The sequence below is a fragment of the Pan troglodytes genome, chromosome 13 (genome assembly GCF_028858775.2).
Source record: "Pan troglodytes isolate AG18354 chromosome 13, NHGRI_mPanTro3-v2.0_pri, whole genome shotgun sequence".
NCBI classification, from domain to species: Eukaryota; Metazoa; Chordata; class Mammalia; order Primates; family Hominidae; genus Pan; species Pan troglodytes.
Window position 1 is genome coordinate 132,954,138 of NC_072411.2, and position 20,060 is coordinate 132,974,197.

Here is a 20,060-nt window from a genome sequence, read left to right on the forward strand (position 1 = left end):
TTGAACATTTAACCCCATCTTCACTTGACTAAATCTTATTCATGTTTCTTATCTCACTCTTTTGTAGTTGCCTATTTTCTTGTGTGTCTTTCCTGGACTATAAGCTCACTGAGAGCAAGGACCACACAGTGTTCAATGTCTCATTCTCACTGTTTGTGCTCAGTAATTTTTACTCTCAATAAGTATTTGTTGAATAAACAAAGTTTCATTGAGATTTACAGCAGGTTTGGTGAGTCTGAGGGTGTGGGTAGGGTGGAAGGATGGGAGGCGAAAGAGATAACTAGAGTTCATGCTTCAAAGGTAGAGTCCTTCTGGTGCAGTATCCAGGGTGGGGCTAAACAAGTGGTTTTTGAAGTGGAGTGGAATTGAAGGTCACTGGAGCAGAGAATACAAGGCAACTATGACCCCATAGATGGGATGAGTGGCACTTGTGTTGCCCAGGAGAAGTCAGGTCAGGCACCAGGTGGGGTGGGGAGGGAAGCTGTGAGTCAGGCTCCAAAGTCCTTTCATAGATGGTCTGATTAAGGCAGGGAGGTGCCTTCATCCTAATTCCAAGCTGCACGGGGAGAGGAAGGGAAATGAAAGTGATGGAAGATACACAGAGAGCCAGCAGTGACTCAACGAGAATCATGGCACTGCCTTATAACCCTGAGATCTGTGGGCCCTCATTAGAGAATGAAGGGCCTCTGTTCAAAAGGATTTCATGATGAACAGGTGGGAGAATTTTCTAGAAAGTGGTTGTGTCTACAGAGAAGCATTTTAATAGAAAGGTCTTCCCAGAGAGCCCAATAGAAGGGTTTAGAAGATGTCTCCCAGTGTACCTTCAAGTGGTCAAATGACATGATTTCTTCCAGTTTGGTTTCAGAATTTGTTACAAACCCCTGTATCAGAAATGTCTACTGTCTTACTGCTACAATTCTCAGCTGTTTCTCCCAGTTAAGACATTAATCTGGAATCTTACTCTGATCCTTAAAGCAAAGCAATTAAAACCCTGTATATGGGATTATCCACCCCTGTGCATTCTTTTTTTCTGTGGGAAATTGGGTCCACACTTGTTTTTGTGAAATGTCAGCACAATAAAAGCCTCTCTTTGGGACAACAGTTACAAAGAACTCTCATCTTAAAAAAAAAAAGTCCTAATGAACAAAGTTTCAAAATTCGACATCACTTGCAGTCTGACCTGTGAGGGCTGGTCACCTTCCTTCCACCCTTTCACGTTTAGCAAAGAGGAACCAAGGGACATCGGCAAACTTGCACCTCCTCACTTCCAGGGCTGCAGGATGTTTCCTCAGCTGATTTCTCTCTGAGTCCAGCCCCACAGCCCCTGTAGGCCTCCTTCTCGGCGTAACGGCTGGTTTTTTTAACAGCGTCCAATATGCTTGAGATGAACTGTGCTTGGTTGGGATGGACTTTAAACGTGCTGACATTTTCCTTACATTTCATATTTTGTAGTTAAGTTTTCCATCTATCTGCCTGTCTAGGTTCATGAGCAAGGTTAGTCTAGTTTTCTTTTTTGTGTGTTGCATTTATTGAGGTTTTGGTATCATGCCAATAATCAGAATAACATCAGTATCTGGCAGGATGCAGTGGCTCACGCCTGTAATCCCAGCACTTTGGGAGACCGAGGTGGGTGGATCACCTGAAGTCAGGAGTTCGAGATCAGCCTGGCCAACATGGTGAAGCCCCATCTCTACTAAAAATACAAAGATTAGCCTGGCGTGGTGGCAGGCGCCTGTAATTCCAGCTACTTGGGAGGCTGAGGGAGGACAATTGCTTGAACCTGACAGGCAGAGGTTGTAGTGAGCTGAGATCGCACCACTGCACTCCAGCCTGGGTGACACAGAGAGACTCCGTTTCAAACAAACAAACAAACAAAAAATCAGTATCTTCCTCCACCCCTTCCCATCTCGGCTTGTTTGAAATGCAGAATCAGAGGTCTACTCCAGACCACTAAAACCATTATCTACATTTCTTCAAGAGCCCCTGGAAATGCACATTATAAATTCACATAGTTTGAGAAGTTGCCCTAGGCCTTATCATTCCTGAAAACCACTCCTTCCATAATCTCGGGAGCAAGCGACCTGGCTCTCCAACCAGCACGTTCTTCCTTCCAGCTCACTCCCTTACCGTGCTGATTCCAACCATCCGTTGATCCTGCCACTTCTACATGGGCCTCTCTCCCCCCACTGCCCACAACCCTTCCTCATTCCCTCCTGGACAGGTGTGGATTTAACAGTCCACCATAATTATTACTTCCTTTCCCCTGTTTCCCTCCATGGAATTATCTAGCAAAAACAACCCTGGTGGAATAGATTCCCCACCTTCCCAGCAAAATGTGGCCGCTGAGAAACATGGAATAAGCCTGCCAACTGGTCCTTTACACCTGCTCCTCTTCCCTGGAACTTCCAACACCTCCTCCCTCTCTGCACTGAGCGAATGAATGACTGTTCTTCCTGTTTCCCTGAGGAAATCGAAGCCCTCAGAAGGGACTGTCCACAAGTTCCAGGAACCTCGTCTACCTGGCTCTCTGCCTCGTGCCCACATTCTACCTGCCCTCTTGGAACCGTGACCTCACCTGCCTTGCTCCTATTCAAGGCCAGACCTTCCAGTGCACTCTGCGTCTTTCCCTTCTCACTCAATCAGGGACAGCTCTCCAGAAAACACCCCCCAACCCTCATCATCACATTTTCCCTTACGACTGAATCATTCCCACCAGCATTTAAGCACATTGGAAGAGCTCCCAATCTAAAAACAAAACAAAATGAAATAAAACGAAACATTTGCTCGGACCCCACATTCCCCTCCAGCCATCACCCCATTTCTCTGCTCCTCATTAGAAACAAAACTTCATGAAAATGTTGTCTAAACCAATGGTTTCTTTCCAGGGCCCCCATTCTTTCTAGGGACTCCCCTCCCCGCCCCTTCCTTCTCCTCCTCTCCTGCTTTTGAGACGGAGTTTTGCTCTTGTTGCCCAGGCTGGAGTGCAATGCCGCGATCTCGGCTCACGGCAACCTCCACCTCCTGGGTTCAAGTGATTCTCCTGCCTCAGCCTTCCAAGTAGCTGGGATTACAGGCACATGCCACCATGCCCGGCTAATTTTGTATTTTTAGTAGAGATGGGGTTTCTCCATGTTGGTCAGGATGGTCTTGAACTCCCGACCTCAGGTGATCCACCCGCCTTGGCTTCTCAAAGTGCTGGGATTACAGGCGTGAGCCACCGTGCCCGGCTTTTTTTTTTTTTTTTTTTTTGAGACAGAGTCTCACTCTTGTTGCCCAGGCTGGAGTGCAATGGCACAATCTCGGCTCACTGCAACTTCCAACTCCCAGGTTCAAGCGATTCTCCTGCCTCAGCCTCCCAAGTAGCTGGGATTATAGGCATGTGCCACCACGCCTGGCTAATTTTTTGTATTTAGTAGAGATCACCTGAGTGGATCACCTGAGATCTTCTTTCCTTCTCTTTCTTTTTTTTTTTTCTTTTTTTTTTTTTTTAACATAGTCTCCCTCTGTCACCCAGGCTGGACGGCAGTGGTGTGATCTCAGCTCACTGAAACCTCCATCTCCTGGGTTCAAGCAATTCTCCTGCCTCACTCTCCGGAATAGCTGGGATTACAGCCATGCAACACCACGCCCTGCTAATTTTTGTATTTTTGGTAGAGATGGGGTTTCACCATGTTGGCCAGACTAGTTTCGACCTCCTGGCCTCAAGTGATCCGCCTGCCTCTGCCTCTCAAGGTGCCAGGATTATAGGCATGAGCCCCCTCACCTGGCCAGATTTTCCTGGATCTCTTCCTACCAAACTGGCTCCTCCCTCTCAGGGTTCTTTGCTGGTTCCTTACCATTCCCTGACCTGTCATTGTTGGGGGACTGGGCTTAGTAGTAACACTCACATCCTAAAGGATCTCACTGAATTCAGAGGTTTTACCTACTCTGAGAACCACCTAAATTCTGTCTCTGGCCCAGACTTCTCCTCTGAAGTCTTTTTTTTTTTTTTTTTTTTTTGAGCCGAGTCTCGCTCTGTCACCCAGACTGGAGTGCAGTGGCGCAATCTCAGCTCAATGCAACCTCTGCCTCCCAGGTTCAAGCAATTCTCCTGCTTCAGTCTCTGGAGTAGCTCGGACCACTGGCGCACGCCGCCACACCCGGCTAATTTTTGTATTTTTATTAGAGACGGGGTTTCACCATGTTAGTCAGGCTGGTCTCCAACTCCTGACCACAGGTGATCCGCCCGCCTCAGCCTCCCAAAGTGCTAGGATTACAGGCGTGAGCCACCGCGCCAGGACTTCTCCTCTGAACTCTTAAGTCCAACTTCCAACTTGGGTGTCCAACAGGCAGCTCAAACTTTGTATGTCCCTAAATAAATTTCCAAGTTCCTCCCTTCACATCTGTTTCTGCTTAAATTTTCCCCATATCACCAAATTGTATTTTCTAGTTGCTTGAGAAAAAAAAAATTAGAAATCAGGAAAATCCTTTTAGCTTCACCCTTTATTTATTTATTTTTTTTTTCTTGAGTCAGGGTCTCACTCTGTGGCCCAGGCTGGAGTGACAGTGGCACAGTCACAGCTCACCGTAGCCCCGACTCTCCAGGCTTAAGTGATCCTCCCACCTCAGCCTCTGGAGTAGCTGGGACTACGGGCACATGCTACCACGCCTGGCTAATTTTTTTTTTCTAGAGACAGGAGTCTCACTATGTTGCCCAGACTGGTCTCCAACTCCTGGCCTCAAGTGATCCTTCCTCCTCTGCCTCCCAAAGTGGTGGGATTACAAGCGTGAGCCACCTTATATTATTATTATTGAGACTGAGTACTGCTCTATTGCCCAGGCTGGAGTGCAGTGGCACAATCTTGGCTCATTGCAATCTCCCCTTACTGCAACCTTTGCCTCCCGGGTTAAGCGATTCTCCTGTCTCAGCCTCCCGAATAGCTGGGATTACAGGTGCCCGCCACCATGCCCAGCTAATTTTTGTGTTTTTAGTAGAGACAGGGTTTCACCATGTTGGGCATGGTGATCTCGAACTGACCTCAAATGATCCTCCCACCTTGGACTCGCAAAGTGTTGGGATTCCAGGCGTGAGCCACCTTTTAAACGTGTCTACAGGTGATCATTTTACTCTTCTACTGCCACCACCCTGGACAGAGCCTTATCTTTTTTTTTTTTTTTTTGAGATGGAGTCTCCCTCTATCGCCCAGGCTGGAGTGCAGTGGCGCGATTTCGGCTCACTGCAACCTCCGCCTCCCGGGTTCGAGCAATTCTCCAGCCTCAGCCTCCCAAGTAGCTGGGGTTATTTTTGTATTTGTAGTAGAGACGGGGTTTCAACATACTGGTCAGGCTGGTCTCGAACTCCTGACCTCAGGTGATCCCCCTGCTTCGGCCTTCCAAAGTGCTGGGGTTACAGGTGGGAGCCACCACGCCCGGCCGGACAGTCTTATCTTTTGGCTGGCTGATTTCAACAGGCTTCTCGCTGGTCCCCCGGCTGAAACCCTCAGGGCTTTCAGTCTGGTCCTCATACCACAGCCACAGGGATCCTCCTGAAATGTCATTCCACGTCCTTTCTCTGCTCACAACCCTTCAAATTGCTTCCCATCTCCTTGAGAGTAAAAACAGGAAGTCCTAACTTCGGTTGGTAGGGCCGCACTCCTTCCTCATCTCTTCCCCTATCTGGGGCCGCTTTCAAGCCAGCACATTCTCGCCTCAGGGCCTTGGTCCTGCTATTCCCTCTGCCTTTCCATACAGAAAGCTCCCAGGCTCTCTCTCTCCAGGAAGCTGCTCCCTGAATGAACACTGTAAATAACAACACCCTGCTTTCCCTCCCCTCCTCACCCAGTGGTGTTTTTAACTGTCCAGTATTTGTTTTTTTGTTGTTGTTTTTTGTTTGTTTTGTTTTTGTTTTTTTTGAGATAGTCTCGCTGCGTCGCCCAGGCTGGAGTGCAGTGGCCCGATCTCGGCTCACCGTAACCTCCGCCTCCCGGGTTCAAGCGATTCTCCTGCCTCAGCCTCCTAAGTACCTGGGAATACAGACGCCCGGCTAATTGTTTTTTGTATTTTTAGTAGAGATGGGGTTTCACGGTGTTGGCCAGGCTGGTCTTGAACTCCTGACCTCGTGATCCGCCCACCTCGGCCTCCCAAAGTGCTGGGATTACAGGCGTGAGCCACCGCGCCTGGCCCAATTGTCCAGTATTATACATACCTGTAGGTTTATTAGTCAATTATTTGTCAACTGTTTGTGCTAGGAGCATGGACTGTTTCGCTCACTGCCCCATCCCTGGCGTACAGGAGGTGCTTAAAAAGTAGTTCAGTTACACATTAAAAACAAAGAAACAAAAATACACACATATGGCATTTGTATGTGCCAGGCTCCGTTGTCAGAGCTTTGCAATGCACTGTCCCGTTCATCCTCAGAAGCCCGTGGCTGGTACCACTATATTATTACACACTTTTTTTTTTTTAATGTGTGAGGAAATCCAGGCACAGGGACGTGAAACAGCCCATAGATAGCAAATGGTGGAGCAGGATTTAAATCCAGGTTGCTGATTTAAATAGGAATATTCCCAGTAATCTGGAACGTTCTGGCACTTGTCCCCCTGGATGCTAAAATGAAGTGATCTGCTCCAAGAAAGTAAGAATCGGTCTGCACAAAGTGGGATCCCGGCCTCTCGCAGAATTAAGCTTGAAGAGTTGAGGAAGTGGTCGTTGAAAGTGGGCGTGCGATTCCCGCAGTAAGAGCGCTCAGGCGGAGGAGAAGGGGCTGAGCCCCGCCTTGGAAGCTGTGGCGGAGGAAGAGGAACTGCGGGGCTTGGCTTCTGCTTTTCTCTGCGGCCCCTCCCGCTCGGGCCTCGCGCCTACTTGCGGCGCCCTGAGTCCGCCGGCCGCTCGGGGGCGCCCGAGGCGGAAGGGGGCGTTGCGGCGCCGCCCGACGTCGCGTCCTCGGCGGCTGCGCAGTGCGCACGCCAAAGCCGGGCTCGGGCCGCAAGCGGGGCGCGGGGATCGGGGAGCGGCGCGGCCTGGGAGACACAGAGCCTTCAGGCGCCGGGGCGGGGGCACAGGCGAAGACTAAGGCGGCGCCGGGCCCCACAGCAGCAGCCGCAGCCCAAGCGAGCGCAGCAGCGCGGCGGCAGCCGCGGGAGCCCCTGGGCAGCCGTCCGCCCGCGCAGCCGCCGCCGCCGCGGGAGCCCGTCGCCGGGAGCAGGACCGGGCGGAAGACAACGGAGGGGCCGAGCGTCCGAGCCACTCCGCGGGGACCGAACGAGCAGCCCGAAGCGGCGGCGGCCGAGGACGGGGACAGCGACGACGCGGAGGCAGAGAAGGGAACGCCCGGCCCAGCCCCGTGAGTGACCCCCGGCCGGCCCTGCTCCTGGTGCGGACGCCTGCCCGGCTTCCGCCTGCCCCGCTGGGCCCTCACCGGCCCCGGGGCTGCCTCCATTTTCCTGGGTGGCGGCGGCCCCGGCCCAGCTTGTCCCCGGAGCCCCCGGGAGCAGCCGGGCCCAGCCTGCCCTCTCCGCCCGGCTCGGCTCCGGTCCCTCGCTGAGACGCTCCCTTTGCCTTCGCCGGCGTGGGGCGCCCGGGGGCCTGCAGTCCAGGCGCTCCTGCCTCTCCCTCCGTGGTTCTCTGGCGGGGCTGGCGGCGCGGGGTGGTCCGGGCCGGAGTCGGGAGGGCGGGGAAGTGCGGGCCGGGTCAACTGTCACCGGCTGCACCCGGGCTTCAGCGCCTCGCTCCCGCCCCTGGTAAACTTCCTGTTGTCGGGAGGCAGATACCAGCTTTGTGACCAATTCAGGAAAATGCCTAACTGATTTCTGGTTAGGAATTGGGCGGTCGGAGCGTTCTGGAGTTCAATGGAACCACCCCAAGCGCAGACTGCGTGCAGGCGCCGTAGTCGGCCCGCACCGGAGGGATTCAAAGGTGAAGCGGGCCCCGGTCCCCTCCCCCGAGGAGCTTAGGCTCTGGTGTGAGAGATAAGACGAGAACACAAATAACTGCGATACCGGGAAGGAGGTGATAAGTCCTGTGAAAGAACGACGGAGTGCTAGAAGGGCACCCGGAAAAACCGAACCGATCACTTCTGCCTAGCAGAAACCTGGAAGGCTTCCTGGGCGGGGGATGCTGAGCAGTCTTGAAGGCCTGATGGGATTTAGGAGAGGAGGATTGCAGAAGAGGTGTGTGGAAGGGGTAGCAAAAGCGAGAAGACAAAGCCTAGAAATCATGGATAATTCCGTTTGTTGGCGTGGTGCAGGGGGCGGGGGGTATTGGGCTAAAGAGGTATTTTGGGGCCAGATCCTTGAATGCTGTAGAGGAGCTATTTGAGCAGCATTCTAAGAGAAACTTAGAGCTCATTTCTCAGTGACTCATGAGCCCGGAAATGTAGGCTAGGGGATATTAAAGGCGCTCTTGTGAAAGGAGAGAGAAGGAGGCCCAGTCAGGAGTTGACATTCTGTGCCTTGAATATAATGCAGTTTCAGATCGATTTTGACAGCTTCCCAGATAATCAAATAAATCCATGCCCAGGCTAAGCAAAGTACCTTTGCAGAAAGCTTCATTAGATATCAAGCTCTTAAGAGGTAATGGAAAGGTGTCTATAAAATAAGCTCATCTGCACACAGAAGGTGTTTCTATTTGTGCGTTCGCTACAGTGCATAAAAACTTCTTGCACTTTGTATTAGGCGTATGTACTTTGGAATTACTAAGCTAAACCTACATTCTTTGAGGTGGCATTTGTGTAAAGTAACAAATTGATGATTTTTTAAAAATGCTTAGTAATATTCTGCTGTAGAAAGCCAGACGTAGACCTTTTACAGAAAGGTAAAACTTTGTTTTTATATTTTATTTTATTATGAAATCTTTATAGTAGAGCCAGAAGTGAAAGTGTTTAGCTTTATTTTGTAGTTTGTTCAAATCGTTAGGAAGTAATTAGCAGCTGTATTCGAAATCTAGAATATACGATCTGTGAAAGCAGCTTAGGGCCTAAGTTTTGTAAGCATGCACTTGTTTGCGTGTATGACAAGTGAATGCCACCTTTTTGCAGTTTAAAAATTTTCTCCTTTTCAAAATAATACATGATCTTTGTCAAAGCTTCCAAAATTCAGGGAGTGCTAGAAAATCTTTAAAACATTTTCTATAATCTTACCACTTAGATTTGGTTAATGTTAACATTTTTGCGTATTTTCTTTCCAGTCTTTTTCTGTGTATTTTTTCTCTGCATAATGAAATATATTGTATGCATATGTATACACACACACATCTCTTATTAAGCTTTTCTTGTCATTAAATATCTTCATATAAAAAACTTTTTACTCAACAATGGAAGTCTTCTAAGCATGTTATGTTTTCCTGACAAGGTTGTATTATTTACCTCAGATGAAATGCAGTAGTTAGGCTTAATAACTACTAGTGTGGACAGAACTTTTTCTGAAAGTTTCTTGTTTGAAGTATGTTTCTTTCTCTGTAAGACTTGGATCCTCTTGCTTGTTGAATAAAGTTTTTCTTGGCAGGATGTGTGTTGTCATGAGGTGTGGAAGAGGAAGAAAGCACACAGATCTCTGCTATAGGAGTGAATGGACTTTTAAAGGGATGTTGTCAAAAGATTACTGTCATGGCTGGTATACCATCCCCCACAGACGGCGATGCAGTGTCCCTTCCCACTCCCCACTTCGCTCCTGAAAAATAGTCTCTACACTAGGGCCATCCATATAGGTTAACTATGTTTTGAACATGACATCACGAAGACTCAGGCTGGATATAAGCATAGAATATTTCATGAAATGGTTTGCTACTATAACAAATGGGTGGTATTTGCTTTTTTGGTTTTGTTTTGTTTTTTGAGACAGGTTCTCACTCGGTCGCTCAGGCTGGAGTGCAGTGGTGCGAACATGGCTCACTGCAACCTCAACCTCCTGGGCTCAAGCCATTCTCTCACCTCAGCCTCCCGTAGACGGGACCACAGGCTCGTACCATCACATCCGGCTAATTTTTGTATTTTTATAGAGACAGGGTCTTGCCATGTTTCCCAGGCTGGTCTTGAACTGCTGGGCTCAAGTAATCTCGCCTTGTCCTCCCAAAGTGCAGGGATTACAGGCGTGAGCCACCACGCCTGCCTGGATATCTGTTTTTTTATTTCAAGGCAGCTTACTTCCCTTCATTAGCATTTTCTACTTCACGTTCTTGTACTAGGTCAGTTTTTTCCCATGTATTTTACATTCTAAGGTGTATTAATAAGATCTCTGTTTCTGTTTCATCACGTATGAAGTAAGATGCTGAGTAAGGCTGTGTACGTTTCCTAAAGTTAATGTAGAAGAACTGCTAAGAAAGTCCAGTATAAGTATGGGGTTTGGTAACTTGATTTTATTTGAATGTTTGTATATTGCAAATACGTATGCCACACAGGGTCTTTATTACCTTGGAATATTTACTAAAGTTTTCTGTTTTGATCAACTTTTGTGGGATTACAGATTTCTTTAGTTATTGCCATACTTTCCCAAGAGCTTTTTTTCCAGATTGATGACTAATCACTCACAGTTTAGCCATCTGCCATGAAAATACACAAATCCAACCTCCCCAACCCCCAAAAATAAAATTCAGTAGTAGGACGAATTTTGTTTCAGGTATTGTCTTTTGTTTACCTTTCTGGCATTGTTTCTATTCCAGCTCTATTTTATTTTTTAATTTAAAAAATGTTTTAATTAAAAGAGATGGTGTCTCATTCTGTTGCCCAGGCTGGTCTTGAACTCCTGGGCTTATGCCATCCTCCTGCCCCGGCCTCCCAAAGCACTGGGATTATAGGCCTGACCACACTGGCCTCCAGCCCTATTTTAAAAGGTCAGGCCGAGCGGGGTAGCTCACTCCTATAATCCCAGTGCTTTGGGAGGCCAAGGTGGGAGGATTGCTTGAGCCCAAGAGTTGGAGGCCGATCTGAGCAACATAGCAAGACCCTATATCCACAAAAATAAAAAATTAGCTGGGCATGGTGGTGTGTGTGTGCCTGTTGTCCTAGCTACTCAAGAGGCTGAGGCAGGAGGGATTGCCTGAGCCCAGGAATTTGCAGCCTCAGTGAATTTTGATCACTGCATTGCAGCCTGAGGTGACAGAGTGATACCCTATCTCAAAAAATGTATATATAAAATAAAAATAATAAAAATAAAAATTCATTTTCCTCTTTTTCATTGCTCCTTTTAATTGGGCATTTGATTTTATGAATGTCTTTACATGTTACAGAAATGGGACTGTGGAAGGTGGATTAATTTGGATAACAGAAAAACTGGTAAACATTTTTTTTTACACACTTTGATAAAATTGTGGGGAAAAATATCAAATCTGAATCTCTGGGTTAAATTACTTGTGACTTGTTATTACTGAGGTGTAAAGATCTGGCATTATTATGAAGTCAGGTAATCTAAATTTGCATAGCAATTTAGTCATCAGTATCTTTTGGCCATTGTAAGAAGACTTGTATTAGAGCCTTCTTTAATTACAGAAGGAATTGAGCTGTGTGAGAGTTCGTACGTTCTGTGCCCTTAGTGACTTTCTGACCGGATCCCAACCACTACTTTTTAAAAAATTCTCCTGCAAGGGTGTCTTGCAGTGAGAAAGAGAGACTGGACTCAACTCCCCTCATCTCTACAGTCCGGAATATGGGGGCAGAGCAAAGTGAAGCAAATATTTCTGCCGTCACCATTTGTAGAGTAGACCAGTCTGTGAATAAAATGATCAGTGTTCTGCCTCTGTTTCTCAGGCCCTCCGAGGATTATGAGAAGAGTTACTACAGGCCTAGGTGGCAGATCATAGACTGGTGGTGATGAAATCAGGTTAACAGCTAGTTGCCATCTGCATTTTTGGGGGGTGTTGTGCCATTTCTGTCTCACTGAGCTTCCCAGTCCCACTGTGCTTTTAACTTTTAAAACAGAAGGGGTGAGGGGACAGCAGAATTGTGGTTTATAGCAGCTGTGATGTTAAGCCTGCAGAGGAAGGCAGAATGGCATGCAGAGAATTGCAGGAGGTCATTCGGGTGTGAAGTGGCTCCAAAGGAGGGAGGTAAATCCTGCCTTGGCCCTTTATGTTGACCATATCCAGTGCATACCTATTTGTATGATCTTTAATGGCTTTTGTCTTGGTACTCAGAATATAGTGTTTAAGTTATAGATTGTGTTTGCTTGTTTATGTGTGTATTCATATGCATGTTTCAAAGACGGGGAAAATCTAGCCATTATTTAGTGGCAGTTTGTTTTTATATGGTAATTATTCTTTGGGAGCATTATCCAGCAAAAATTGTTGAGGACCACGGAAGTATGATACTGTTAAAAGATCACACACTTTATTTGGTAATACATTTGAGAAACAAAACATACATTGTGTATCTTGATCTTAATTAAGTTCCTACTTTGTGATCTTGTCTCATGAACTGTAACTTGCTCTTTACAGTGTACTGACTATTAACATGCTAGTCACTGTTGTCTCCCTCCACAGTAGATTATATATCAGCTGTATTGAGGCACTAGGAAGAAATACTTGGACAGGTTTCTGTTTACATGTCTGTAGTTAAGGCCCGCTCTTAGGTTTATAGAATTTGGAGAGGTAGTGTTAGCTAGTGGTTAAAAGCGCAGGTGCAGCCAGACTGCCTAGATTTTGAACCCTCATTCCTCTGCTGTGGGCTCTATAACCTTAAGTTCCTTCTGTCTAGCTTGAATTCCTTGGATGGTAATAATAGACCATATCTGAGAGGGTTGTAGGACGATTAAATGAGTTGCTACATCTGATGTGCTGCCGTGTATCAGATGCCTAGACATAAGTTTTGTGATGCTTGATGATAGGCTTTTCCAGGGGGGAGAAACTTTAGAACTTCAGAAACAACCTAGGCAGAATGGTTCTTTCTGCAGGTGGGAACACTGAGGCCCACCGTAACTAGAGCAGAGTTTAGTTCACTTTGAGCAGTAACAGGTGTAGCTTTCTGCAAAGTGAAGTCTCTTTTCTAGGGTTTTATGGCTTATTAGCCACAGGACTGAATCTGGAGCCTGGTTTTCTTCATTCTTTGTCCAGTTTACTTGAATTAAGTATCATACTTTATGCAGTAATGTCTTCTTTTGGACCTTTTCACTAACATTTACAAAGGTTGTATTCAAAATATATTAAATGTTCTTTGTCATATAATTCTTTTTTAAGGTTTAATATACTAATATTCATAATATTTGTGATGTAGCTGGCAAGTGATTTGGGAGGCGTGTATGAAGTTAGAAGTCGAAATAGACAAAGAATCAAGGAAAATTAACAAAAATTAGTTAGCTTGGGGGAACAAATTACCGTTTAGGTCCACTAAATGTTGGGCAAACCTCTTAGGTAGTATTGTCCCCAACATCATTGATGGGAAACCAAAGTGGAGGGTTTGTCCAGGATAACACAAACATTGCACAGTTGAGCCAGAATTTGAACTCAGGTCTGCCTTACTTCAAAATATGTGCTCCCTGAAATAGGGTATGACTCCCTCATGAAGTAATTTTATTTTCCTTGCTGAGCAGTTTTGAATTAGTATTTTAGAATGAAGGTTTATAAATAGATCCGAATTTGGATTTTAATAGGTTTCCAAGCAGTAACCACATTACAATCTAAAAGAGATGGTTTATTATAAATGCTTTAGTTGTATAGTCGTAATTTGATTAGTGGCTTATAGTTTAGTTAGGCCAGTAGATAGTATTTAATTTCTACATTATTCTTGTAGAGAAGATGGGAGGCCTGTGTTACAGTGGGAAACACAGAAGCCTGGGAATCGAAAGATCTGGGCTGGGTCCTGACTCCATGGCTAATTATGTTGTCACTCTGTACAAGTAACTCCATCTCTCTGGGCTTCAGTCATCCCATTATTATACCAAGGGCCCCAGATTGAAAACCCCTTAAATTCTCTTACCCTTATCTTCAATGATTTGTATGTAGGCTTCTGACTTGCCTTTTTCTCCTGCACTGGTTCCCTCCCCTTTTGCTGGTGGTCTTGCAGTCTGTCTGAGTACTTTATGGCATGTGACTGTGCTTTAACCTTTTCTCTCCCAGTTGGTCAGATGGTAGTGTTATTTCACAGTACTGAAGTTCTCTGCTTAGGGTAATGAGAATAACATCAAAATGTGTATTTTCAAATGTTCTACCTTTGTGCTTATGAATAAATAGTTAAGAACTAAATGTTTTATGGTTGTAAAGTACAAGCTTAGTAAGTCAGTCTATTTATTAACAAGTCCTCAAGCCTCACATCAGTTTCGTTGTCACAATTGTGTTGTAAAGTTGGGCGAGTTGTGTGTTTTAGGGGAAGGAAAAACATTAACAAAAGGCAATGAGAGTGGGAAAGAAAGAACCAAAAATGTAGAATTAAATTTGGGAATGTAAAGAACATGCTTTGGCTGTGGTTGGTATTAATCCCCTACCTATGTAAAGGTGGCATCCTGGCTTAGATCACAGGGTTCTTTGCAGCTCGGGATTCTGTCACTGGTAAGAGATAAGGGTGATATTCACCACCCATTAGCATTCATACATCCTCAAATGTCTATTATTAATTTGGTCCACAAGTTGTTTGTTTGTTTCTCAGGACGGAGTCTCCCTCTGTCGCCCAGGCTGGAGTGCAGTGGCGTGATCTCGGCTCACTGCAACCTCCGCCTCCCGGGTTCAAGCAATTCTCCCACCTCAGCTTCCCGAGTAGCTGGGATTACAGGTGCGCGCCACCATGCATGGCTAATTTTAGACGGGGTTTCACCATGTTGGCCAGGCTGGTCTTGAACTCCTGACCTTGTGATCCGCCCACCTCGGCCTCCCAAAGTGCTGGGGTTACAGGCGTGAGCCACCGCGCCAGGCTTAAGCAGTTTTTAATGCCCCTTATGCTAGGTACTAAAGGCCAGGCCTCAAGGAGCTCAGTAAACAAGTTTTTTCCTGCTTTGATGGCGTATCATCAGCCAGCCAGTTCATTTACTTTTAGATTCTATAGCAGGGAGACAGAAACTCAGGCCGTTAACATGACCCATGTAGATACTCTTTTGGCTCCCATCTCTCTAGTTACAGTATGGTTTCATCGCTGTTCAGCATTGGTGAGTTATAAGTTTTTCCTATGTATGTAAGTTTCGTGTCTCTAGATTGTAATTTATTTGGATAGAGGATTTTTGTTTTTTACCTTTTAAAATTTATCTTCCCTCCCCTCTTCCCCACCTCATGTTTTCAGAGTATAATAATACGTTCTTTCTATAAATATTAAATGATACAGCTGTGTGGTAGTATAAGAAAACTTTTGCAGCCAGCATGGTGGCTCGTGACTGTAATCCCAGCACTTTGGGAGACCAAGGTGGGCAGATCACTTAAGGTCAGGAGTTCAAGACCTGCCTGGCCAACATGGCGAAACCATGTCTCTACTAAAAATACAAAAATTAGCTGGGCATGGTGTCAGGTGCCTGTAATCCCAGCTACTTAGAAGGCCGAGGCAGGAGAATCGCTTGAGCCCTGGGGGTGGAGGTTGCAGTGAGCCAAGATCGTGCCACTGCACTCCAGCCTGGGCAACAGAGGGAAACTCCATCTCAAAAAAAAAAAAAGAAAAAAGAAAAAGCAAACTTGCTTAGCAGAGATGAAATACTTAACCAAAATACAATTTTTTCTGTTTATCTTTTTATCTCAGCTATATTTGTGCTTATTTGAAAGTGATTTACTTACCATGATAATTGAAGGTTATGAGGATCCCCTTTTGGCAGATAAGTTCCACGTAAAGCCGTGTTTCCCAAATTGTGTTTTGTAGACTGCCAGTCTTAGATTAGTTGTTTGTAGGAGAGGTTGCAGGGTGAGATTTCAACTTGGGAAAACACTGGGTTAAACATAGTTAAACAGAGTTTTATTTTTGATGGTGATTGTGTTACTGTTTTTCTGCAGAGCTTGTCAGAGTTTTTAGTAGTGTGTATTGGCAAATTGAGAAATACTGCGCATTATATTTCCTTCCTTCAAGTTTATTTGGTTAAAAGAACACACCCTCCCCCCCAGGAAATACACACAAACATCTTGAAGAAAGGTTCTACTGGAACACAGGTTAGGAAACCCTCTTATTTGCATACTTACTAGTATGGCATTCAAAGCATTTACTTACTAATTCGGATGATAATTTTTTGTCAGTTGGAATTCAACTAAGATTGTAGTGGCTTTCACCAAGCCTTTTTTTTTTTTTAATTTCAGCCTGCAGTGAGAAATTATATTTTTGACCAGTGACCCAACACATACACACACTCTCAAAACTGAAAAAGAAATTTCATGAAACAGTACTTAGGTCTTACTACATAGAATGCATTCTAATACTTTCTATTTTATTTCTTAATGCTTTTTATGAACTACTAAAATCAGCATGCAGTTTGAGAGACACTACAAGGTTACATGAATTTATAAACTTAGAGTGAGAATATACCATACAAACTTTCATTTTTCTATTTAAAAAATATTTTTTGTAGAGACGGGGTCTCACTATATTGCCCAGGCTGGCCTCAAACTCCTGGGCTCAAGCGATCCTCCTGCCTCAGCATCCCAGAATGCTGGGATTACAGGCTTGAGCCACCTTGCCCAGCTCCAAACTGTTTTATAAGTGAGAAAACTAAAGCTCAGTGTAGAGATGAGATGGGAGGGACTCTGGCCATAAATTCTGGATTGAAACCTTGGTTGTGTGTTGTTGGGCAGGGTGTTTAATGCCTCTTTTTCCTCAGCTTTCTCATTTGTAACATAGCAATAATAGAACCTATACATAAAGTAGTTGTGAGGATTCAGTAAGAATGCCATGCATAGCGTGTCTGATAGTGTGCTGTAAGTGTCCAATACATTTTAGCTTTTATGATGGTTGAAGTCTCAAATTCTTTCTGCTGTACTATACGTACTTTGAAAAATATTTTAAGACTTTAGAAGTGTTTAAGCAACCTCCAAGTAAAGCTAGACTCTTGATCTCTAGTTGGATGTATCATTTGTTGTGATCTCAGCCCTCTGAAATAGTAAGTTTTAAAAATAGCGAAAAGGAGCCACTTAAAGTTGTTTTGTCTCAGTTGCAAATTGACTCTCGGTTGCCGAGCTTTATGCTATATTATTATATAGTTTTAAAACTATTCCTTTTTAACTTTCTTAATTTTCAATTTTGTTAAAAGAATGAATACTTTAGCAGCTTTCAAGCCTTTTTAAAAAATCTTTATAAGCATGTAATTAAATACAAATATGTTCATACCTGTAACCTATTAATTTAGCTTTCTTGTAGTTTTAATTCATTAAAATAAAAAAAGTTACTGTTTCCTGTTTTATCCACGTTTCTGCAGGTTTGGTGAGTTTGCCCATCCTCAATATTTTATATTGCCATTGGGGGTTTAATTTTGTGTCCTGACCTAAGAAAAGGGACATTTACAGGGGATTTACGATAGTGGGAGCCTGATTTCCCATTATCTTTTTTTTTTCTTTCTGGTTTAAACACTTCATTTTAATTTCTCTGCTGTGGGCTTCCTGAACCCACCCCACTTAAATTTTAAGGTTGAACCTCCCCCAAACACAGGAAGACAAGCAAGTCTCTGATTCAACATTCTTGGGAGAGTAAGTTTTACTCTCCAAAGCCACATCAGAGAAATCTTGCTGCCCCTTCTGCAGTAGGTGTGTCTTCATCTCTACGTTCCTGCAGTGTGTTGCCTTTGAGCTGATCCTCCAGTTGTCTCACCTCCCAGACCCTTTTGCTCCTTTTAGTGCCCCACACTGTCCTTGAAGGACCATACTGTCACCATGGCACCCAGAACCCCCTGCCTGCTGGTTGGGCTTTGGTTGGGTTTAGCCCTGGCAGAAGATTAGAGAGGGTAGGAGGAGAAAGAACTCAGCGTATGTCTTGCCCTGCCCTCTCCATGCCCTGGTGCATTGTTTGGCCAAGGGTTCCCATTATCTCAAACATAGCTGGCTACTTCATATATTAATGTCACTACTGAGGCAATTTGAGGTGTTTCTCAGTTTGTTTCTTTTATTCCCCAGTTTGTCTTCAGTGTGACCTGAAGTTGCTGAAATAAGAGGTTTCAATCAGCATCACCGCCACATACCAATTCAGTATGCAAATAGCATAAAGAGGGTCTGGCGTGGTGGCTCGCACCTGTAATTCCAGCACTTTGGGAGGCTGAGGTTGGTGGATCCCTTGAGGCCTTTAGGAGTTTGAGACCAGCCTGGGCAACATGGTGAAACCCTGTCTCTGCTAAAAATACAAAAATTAGCTGAGTGTGGTGACGCACACCTGTAATGCTAGCTACTTGGGAGGCTGAGGCATAAGAATCGCTTGAACCCGGGAGGTGGAGGTTGCAGTGAGCCGAGATTGCGCCACTGCACTCCAGCCTGGGTGACAGACCAAGACTGTCTCAAAAAAAAAAAAAAAAAGAAGATAGCATAAAGGCATAAAGATTCTGTACTTGTGTGAACAGGAGGCATGTGGTAAAAAGTAAATAATTGCTAACATAGCACAGGTATGTTTTAGCACAGGTATGTTAGCTGCTGATACATTGTTTAAGACCTCTATGGGCTGGGCACGGTGGCTCGCCCCTGTAATCCCAGCACTTTGGGAGGCCGAGGTGGGCGGATCACCTGAGGTCAGGAGTTCGAGACCAGCCTGACCAACATGGAGAAATCCCACCTCCACTAAAAATACAAAATTAGCCAGGCATGGTGGCACATGCCTATAATCCCAGCTACTTGGGAGGCTGAGGCAGGAGAATCACTTGAACCCTGGAGGCGGAGGTTGCAGTGAGCCAAGATCGCGCCATTGCACTCCAGCCTGGGCAACAAAGAGTGAAACTCCATCTAAAAAAACACACACACACTCACCAAAAAAAAAAAAAAACCTCTATGAGTAGTTTACCTCGTTTAATCTTTTTTTTTTTTTGAAAGCCACTGACTTTATTGATCTAAAAAACTTTACAAGGACAGTGACTATTGTGCCAAAAAAGGAGCCAAATGGTATCAAACGGATTGAAAGTGAGGGTGGGGGTGAGGGATGGGGCCGGGAATCCATTCAGGAAAGCTGGTAACTGTCACCAGGGAACTGGCAAGGGAAAAAGGACGGGGGAGGCATGCAAGAGCGAGAATCCAAAAAAAAGTTGAAATGGTTAGGGGAGAAAACTCCCAAAAGACCCCGGAGTACGTCGGAGGTGAGTACAACAATAGCAATCTTTTCCTTCGTAGAGGACAGGGGAGGAGTCCCTACTCGGCTGCAAACTCTGGTTGAGGGCTGGGGATTGAGAGCTTCCCAGAGAGCATCACAAGAAGGCGTCGCACCACTCTCGAAGGCATCCGAAGCGGTCCCGGGACTGCTTGGCGCTGGCGCCACAAGTGTCTTTCAGCCATTCCCGGAAGAGGTCTTCATCTTTCTTTAGCACCAGAAACTGGCCAAGGACAACATAGGCCTTGTCAAAGCCCCTTTCCTCCAGCTTCTTGCCCAGGACTTCACCAATCCCAGCCAGGCTCCCCACTGGCTTCTCCCCCATGGGCTCTGCCACGAAGTCTCGGTGCTTTTGGGAGGTTGTCATCTTGATCAGGCTTAATCCGCAACTTCAGTTCCCGTAACGGTTCCTCCCGCCACCCGGCCGCTCCTGCGGATACCTCCCGTTTAATCTTTTAACAGCCCTTTTTAATATCAAATTTTGTCCTCATATTTTTAGGTAAGTAATGGAGAAAACCAAGCAAATTGTGTAATTGGCCCGAAGTTATACATGTAGAAAGGGGTCCTAGATTTGAAACCCAGGTCACAGAGCTTGAACTTGCAACCTACCATGCTGCCTCTACCACAGGATACTGGAATGTAGAATCATCCTGGAACATAGGACATTTCTGATACAGAAACAGATGAGGTCAAGTCTCCTGGTCAGGATGTTTGATGTCTCAGGACACAGAGAACTTTCATTTCTCTTTACTGAGTTGCTGTCAGTGATCTTTGAGGAGCTGTGATGAAATGGAGCCATGCAAGAAAATTAGGAAAGTTAAAAGTACAGTTTTTCCATAAAAGGAAAAGATGGAATCTACAAATCATCAGACTGCACTTGATGTTGATTGCCAGAATACCTAGCTAAGTGTTGATTTCTAGAAGC

The 20,060-nt window shown here is 45.5% G+C and overlaps 2 protein-coding genes across 5 annotated transcripts in view; one reads left to right on the forward strand and one right to left on the reverse strand.

The window, feature by feature from the left end:
• Positions 1-6,912: 6,912 nt before the first annotated feature.
• CAB39 (calcium binding protein 39) overlaps positions 6,913-20,060 on the forward strand; it is a 108,603-nt gene continuing 95,455 nt past the window's right edge. The window contains exon 1 of one of the 4 annotated variants that reach the window (XM_016950678.4): positions 6,913-7,321. The gene's annotated coding sequence lies outside the window, so the exon portion shown is untranslated. The other 3 variants (XM_054680174.2, XM_054680175.2, XM_054680173.2) reach the window with 3 other exon arrangements.
• On the reverse strand, positions 19,119-19,573 carry LOC107966250 (barrier-to-autointegration factor-like). Its single transcript, XM_054680177.2, has one exon. The coding sequence runs from the start codon at positions 19,500-19,502 to the stop codon at positions 19,233-19,235; it is 270 nt and encodes an 89-aa protein (XP_054536152.1). The 5' UTR covers positions 19,503-19,573; the 3' UTR covers positions 19,119-19,232.